Genomic DNA, 7,145 nt, shown 5'->3' with positions numbered 1-7,145 from the left:
ACTTGAGCAAAATGGACGCCACTCACAAAACAGTGGCGTGATTATTTTCCCAACCAATCACCGACGAAGAAGAATCACAGAATATTGATATTTCTCGTCTCATCCTGGACTTCCTTTCTTGTTCTGCTCCTACACAGAGGGAATGATGAGGGGGATGCACGCAGGGGGAGGGAGGGGGTTGATATCAAAAAGTCCTTTCATCCATTTTAGATGAGATGTAGATGACTCAATTATGCTTGGCCTGACATCAAAACCACTTGGCGGTGAAGCGGCCGCTAACCCCGGAAAATGATCCACTTAATCCTGCTCATATGAATGGCGGGTTGCTAACTCGGCCCGCGACGCTAAGCGAGTGAGACGCGACGCTCTTGGAAAGCGGAGGGGTGGGCGGGTCTTGGTGATTACGAAGGGCATGAACAGAGAAATGCAGGAAGTCCATATTTGTGTAACTAAGTTGTTCCTTTCAAGGATGAAAGAGAGGAAATGGGTCAAGGGAGTCCTGCAGGACGCGTGATGTCGGTTGCGAGTGCAGTGACCCACAAACACGGCCCACATTTGGGGGTCTGAGGCATTTGATCTGCAAGGTCTACCAAGTCCCCAGAAGACCTCATCGAGACAAGACAGCGGGGTGAAATCTGTTCTCCGGAATTAAGCCATCCCGAGGTAGCGCTCGCGAATCATTAGTGATCTAACCCTTCAATTCCAACACTTAATGCTTAGGGTCAAGCAGGGCGGCAATTTTTATAGTCTGATATGACCCGGCCAGGGATTGTACCCACGACCTCCCAGTCTCAGGGCAAAAACTTGACAACAAGCTCAACTGTCTGCAATGCGCCTCGTTCAGAACCTCAGCAGTGGCCCAACCAGTAACGTTGCCTAACATGCGGTCGGTCAAGTCGTGGTGTTTTGTCAGCGCCGATTGGTGTTTGTCTGCGCCGCTGACAAATGAGCGCGGCCCGTCACGGCGCTGACAGCAGCCCCGAAGCTGCGATGCTATCTTTCACTCTTCTACAATTACCTCCTCTGCTTCTGTGCCACCCCAAGGGCCCTCCGGCACTGGCTTGCACTCCAAAACCTGCTCTACACACGAAATAAGTTTGCGTTCATCTGTCGCTTCGTACAAACATTCCCACGGACAACTGTACATATGTCATAAGCTGTGAAATGCTTTATAAATAGGAAGGATTAAACATAAGGAGCCATTTTTTCCTCATGTAAACAATCTGGATTAAGTTTCTTTGTTTTATGGAAAAGGTTCCGGTGCTATAGTCAGTGTTCACTGGGTTTCAGACTGAGCAATATATTTTTAGATATATTTTATTATATATATTAATTATAGTTATTTTTATTATAGTTATATATATACACACACGTTTAGTTTTTTTGTATTTGTGTATACTGTATATTATTTAGGAAATATTTTTAAACTTATACCACTACAGTTATTTTTTTACATTTACAATTTTTTTTTTTTACATTTTGACGATATTTATTTATACAGTGGGGTTTAAAAGAAAAAGAAAAAGAAAAAAAAAACATTGGGCCAAAATCTACTAGAAAGTCTATGGGAAACTGGCCAAATGTTTTTTGTTTTTTTTTGCCCTACTTTATACTTATATTACTTATTTAATTATATCATTACACTTATTTATTTTACATTTGTCCCCATAATATGACCTCCAAACATGGTAAATGACTACATTAGTATTGACAGCTGGGCGAACTGATATTAAAAAAACCAAAACAAAACAAAAAAAAAACATCCCTGGCATCTTGACTTAGACAGGCCCACACACTAAGATGTCATTGTCAGTCATGCCATCCGCTGTCACGGTTTCATGGGGGAATTAAAAAAAACAAAAACATATACACCTGTAGACTATCCAGAACCTTCTGATTCACATTTGTTATATTTTTTATTCTACCCCATCAGTGAATTTCCACAATGTGGGATCTGGGTTAGAAAATGAATTATATTTAAATTTTTCAATGAACGAACCAGTTAATTGTCCGGCCTCATACCTATTGGTTCCACACAATTGTGGTCCGTTTACTCTGCATTGCTTTTAACTTTACAAAATTTAGCCTGCATTGTAGTCCCATCGTACCCTTCAACTTCCAAGCTGAATCTTAACATGTTACCTAAATAATCCCGTTTCTGCTTTAGAGTGTAACATTTGACTGGAGCGTGACCCCAAAGCGATACCTGTCTCCAGCACACACCTGGTTATTTTATCTCTCTGCACAGCTATTGTTGGGCCTAATTGACGGTGGCTCGTCTGCTTGTGACCCCGAGCACAACAATGCATACCTGTAGCCATCATCACCAGCGCCGTGTAATTGTCTCTCCAAGTGGGGGCCCTTTTGTCCAAGTCGGCCCCTGAGGGGAGAGGCCACCGCGACCATCCATCACTCAGTCGCCCAGCCACCACAGGAAGTAGTTAACATGGGTGACCTCAGAGGTTGGTGCGTACGTGTGTTTGTGGAGAGAGGAGTTTGCGGCCCGGTATGGGGGGCGGGAGTTCTTGGTGAGAGACACACAGAGAATTAGCCATCTTTCCATCCCTGCCAGTGACGTCGGTCCGTCAGTCAATCCATCAAATCAGAGTGATGGAGCGGCCGGCGCTAATTCAACCACGTCCTTTGAACCTTTGAGGAACAGACAGCACCAAGACCAAAAATAAAGAGTCCTATTACACAGATGTGATTAGAAGACAGACCATGTGAGTGAGCAGTTTGGAGTAAAGAATGATGGATGGCTTTTAAACACCTGTTCACGTGTTTTGTTTTAAGAACATGTTGAAAAAAGTGACAGCACTCACTACAACTCTGTCCCTGATAGAGTTTGAAGTGATTATTACAGAAGATGAACAGTAGTTGTCTTACTAGTTAAGGCCGTAGTGTAGTAGAGCAGGACATCTATCATGATAGACCAGTTTTCACTGGTAAGAAATGTTATAAAAATGATTAGTCGACCAAGTAAGAAGCTAAAAACTTACCATTTCAATACAGACGGGGAGGAGGACTTCTTTTCAAAATGTCGTTCTCAAATTGTGTTTGCCTCTTCTGCCAATGAAAAGCGGCATTTTCCGTCCGTTGATAAAAACAATACGTACGAGTACCATTCCACCATAACTAATGATCATTTGCAAGCTTGCAGCTCACTCTGAGCAGCTACTAGTTAATTCCATTCAGTGCAGGTCATCAGAGAAAGTGAAGTACAAAAAATGTACATTGAATTGCATGAGGGGGGAAAAACGTTCTTCCTGGGGTGTAACAAAAAATGTTTGAGAAACACTGCTTAGCTACCTTGGACAACATTCTTTGTAAAATGAGAAATTTGAACAGTTTAAAATTTCGTTAGGTGAGCTGACAAGAAGACTAGAAAATATCTTTTGTCATCTCACAATGAATGAGCTAATAAGTACAATAAATGTATTTTCAAATCAAATATGCCTAGAACACAAGCTAAAGCAAGACATACACAAAGATTTCGGATAAGCCGCCGTATTTTATTTTTCACCATTCCTATTTCGTCAGACGGACAAGCTGTGGCAAAGGGAGAGCACAGAGGGATGCGTACAACGCTAATGCCGCTCTACAAAAACAAAACTTTGACAACATCAAATAGCAAAGGTGCAGCGGAGAAGATGAAGCAAGAACAACAGTGTTTGGCAACCAAAAACATCAACAACTAAATACTTCAATTAAAAAAAACGAAAAAAAAACGAGTGCAGTCAGAATTTTTTTTTTTTTTTTTTTATAGGAAAGAGTTGTCTACTTCATCGTTGTCGAGATAGAAAAGAAATCAAACATGGAGGGCTGCTACGCTGCCTCATCGTTTGCCCCCTTTTTAGGATCTTGTCAGAAGCGTCGGATCGTTGTTTGGCCCGCAGCTTTTGCAGGGTGTTTGACACACTTTTGGGGCAATTAAACGCCATTGAACAGCTGTAACGTAGGAACGTATTTCCTGGTGTTGTACTAACGGCACATCCTTTCATCAGTTTCGGCAGCTTGAGAACAAAAAAAAAAACTGGCAGGAATTCCTGGAGGCTCGCATACGCCAGCGTAATCAAAACTTTTCTGCTTTCTTTCTTTGCTCAGTCTGGGATTTTAAATCCAACATGATTCATGCAATGCAAAAAAGTTTGGGATGAAGAGCTCAGTCTAGGACCGACTAAAGTGATTTCACTTGAAATTGGTCAGATGCCATACAAATTCTTTAGAGTTCTTAATTTGAACTAATAAATACGATTGCAGAGATTTAAATTGTGATAGAGTGCAGACAAGAACTATCCTCACTAGAAACATCTTCACTAGATTCCTTCATACTTTGGTTCAGCCTGAGAATTAAACAATCAAAATGACATGCTTGAATATTCGTTTGACTTGTGCCTTCAGCTTCCTCAGCTGTCGTGGTCAGACGCCATTTACAATCACAGTTCTTCCAATCGTAGTTCTTGCTTTGAACTCGTAAAAAAGGAGACAGAAACTGGGACTGGTAGAGTGCTGACAGATTTTAGTGGCTCGGGCGCCAACTAGAACTTGCGCTGATTTGACTATCAACCTCAGCTGATTTGGCTTCTTCGGGTCAGCCAGATTCCAAAATCAACAGTATTCTGACTTTAATCACGGTGTTCTGGCTCCGATACAGACCAATCAAATAACTGAAGGGTTAGTGATAGTAGAGCACTGACTAGAACATGAGCTGATTTGACTGTTGCCTTCAGATAACTCAGCTTTCTTAGCTACCATTTACAATCAATATTCAGTTTTAGTTGAAAATGGAGCAGACTGCAGGTTCATTGGGTTCCTTCTTTGGTCAGTCCGGGAACAAAATGGCCTCACCTGAAAACCACGGGAGCATTTTTAACACTGAATTACTGTGAATACTGACAACGCCCCCTCTAAACAAAGCTGGGTTACATGATATTAGGTGATACAATGACATGATAAATAGTTACACACTGAAATGCGGATACCACGTACTGTACGTGTGGTTACACTAGTAGCTTGATGCTAAGCTTGCGTTGTTAGCATGTCACTAAAGCGCTATGATGCGTTTATATTGAGGGGGTTTGGGCTGCGGGGCGATGGAGATGAGGCCATGAAAAATTCTTCTCGGTCGGGATCGCAACAAATTTGTTGTCGGCGGTGCCTCCACCTCAGCTGACGTCGGGGTTGTTTCGAAAAAATGGTGTCAGATTCTTTTCCCCATTTTCTTGCACGTCCGTCCGTTTTGAGGCCATGTTGGATCCTTCACATTCTGTTTAAAGGACAAAATGCATCCTGTCAAAATGTCAAGTTTTCTGGGAATTTTAGACTTGGACGAACAGTGGAGCCTCGAAAGTAGAATTTAGGGAAAAAAATTACACATTATGTCTGAAAAATACGGTATAATGGAAAATCCCAAACTAATATAGCCTTACCTTTGAAGAGCCCAGTTTAGAGTAAATAATAATCATAATCTAGAATTAATCAGTTTAACATCTGTTCTGTCATATTAGAAAAAAGGCAGCTTTGAACTTCAAACAAATCTGAGGTTGACCACTGTCCTGTAATGGAATGTGTTCAACATTACAATGTTCGACACTGTACGCTATCTAAACAAAACTATTGGGACACCTGGACATTAAACCTATGGGAAATGAAAATAGAATGAAATATGAAGTTTGTCGGAAAAAAATTGACCATAATGTCGAAGGTTTTAGCTGTATATTAGGGTTGCCCTGATATGATCGGCGCGTTTGGAAATCGGGCCAATCACATGATTTTCAGATCATCGGTACTGGCTGAAAAAGATTGGATTTTTAGATTTTCTTGATTTCTAAAGTCAAGAATACAATATTTTTAGCTCTTTACTGGATTTGAACTACTGCTGATTTCCAGCCCGACAAAAAGGTATCATGTTGGAATTCCATCCATCCATCCATTTTCTTGACCGCTTATTCCTCACAAGGGTCGCGGGGGGTGCTGGCGCCTATCTCAGCTGGCTCTGGGCAGTAGGCGGGGGACACCCTGGACTGGTTGCCAGCCAATCGCAGGGCACACAGAGACGAACAACAATCTATACGCACAAGCACACCTAGGGACAATTTGGAGCGCCCAATTAACCTGCCATGCATGTCTTTGGAATGTGGGAGGAGACCGGAGTACCCGGAGAAGACCCACGCGGGCACGGGGAGAACATGCAAACTCCACCCAAGAAGGCCGGAGCCTGGACTCGAACCGGAGTCCTCAGAACTGGGAGGCGGATGTGCTAACCACTAGATCACCGTTCCGCCCTGTTGGAATTCCTTTATTTAAAAAATATAAATAAATAATGAGATAATTGAGACAATTTGCATGTGGTCTTGTTTTTCCTCTTCATTCTAGAGGTATCGTACTTGGTGTCGGCAGATACTTCAAATGAAGTAACTTGGACTTGGATGGAAAAAAATGCCGGGTCATCCCTACTGCAAATACTACAAAAAGACTCGCAGTAGTAGATAAATACTCAGCTGTAAAGAATAATGTAGCCATTTAAGAAGTTATGTATGTGCTCGAAACAAAGGATTTCATTAAATTGCAACTGTAAAATGGCCAATGAACATTCATAGTGGTCAAGCAAAGAGCGCTCCATCCATATAAAACCCGTTTTGAAACGTCACCTCCACAGCAGCGACTCCACTCTGTTGATGATGTCAGCCAGATCGAAGGGCAGCGGCATGCCGGGGTCGTCCACGCCCCAGAAGGGACGATCAACCGGGGCCTCCTCGGGGGGTAACGTCTGGGCCAGGCTGGAATGGCACCTGTGGCGGCGGGACACAGGAAACAAATACGCCTTTCAACATCCAAACAATGCTGTAACTTGGACACGTTTTCAATAGGATCAAATGGAAATGCACAAGTACAGTATTTATACAGAGTATCATAAAAATACAAGTAAATATGAAATGTACGCAATTAATTGCATTTTTGTTACATACTGTTCTATTTCCCTGTATTTGATGACTTTTCACCACTGTTCTTGTGCTGAGTCACCAAAGTGTCTCAGCTGTGACGTAAACGGCATGGAAATGCAGCGTATGACGGATAATGGCGGGTTAAGTGTAAATGTGACAGCGTTTGACGGCCCCGGCAGACCCGGGTCACATCTTTTGTCA

At 42.4% G+C, this 7,145-nt stretch overlaps 1 protein-coding gene across 1 annotated transcript in view; it reads right to left on the bottom strand.

Annotated features, from left to right (window-relative positions):
• Nucleotides 1-3,491: 3,491 nt before the first annotated feature.
• fto (FTO alpha-ketoglutarate dependent dioxygenase) overlaps nucleotides 3,492-7,145 on the bottom strand; it is a 136,246-nt gene continuing 132,592 nt past the window's right edge. The window contains exons 9-10 of the mRNA XM_077519721.1: nucleotides 6,651-6,791; nucleotides 3,492-5,266 (exon numbers count right to left, since the gene is read on the bottom strand). Coding sequence (XP_077375847.1) covers nucleotides 5,260-5,266; nucleotides 6,651-6,791 — 148 coding nt within the window. The 3' untranslated portion in view covers nucleotides 3,492-5,259. The remainder of the gene's footprint in view (nucleotides 5,267-6,650; nucleotides 6,792-7,145) is intronic.

The sequence above is a fragment of the Festucalex cinctus genome, chromosome 4, assembly GCF_051991245.1.
Source record: "Festucalex cinctus isolate MCC-2025b chromosome 4, RoL_Fcin_1.0, whole genome shotgun sequence".
Classification (NCBI taxonomy): Eukaryota; Metazoa; Chordata; class Actinopteri; order Syngnathiformes; family Syngnathidae; genus Festucalex; species Festucalex cinctus.
The sequence above is the reverse complement of the archived record's forward strand: the minus strand, read 5'-3'. Positions and strand labels throughout refer to the sequence as shown.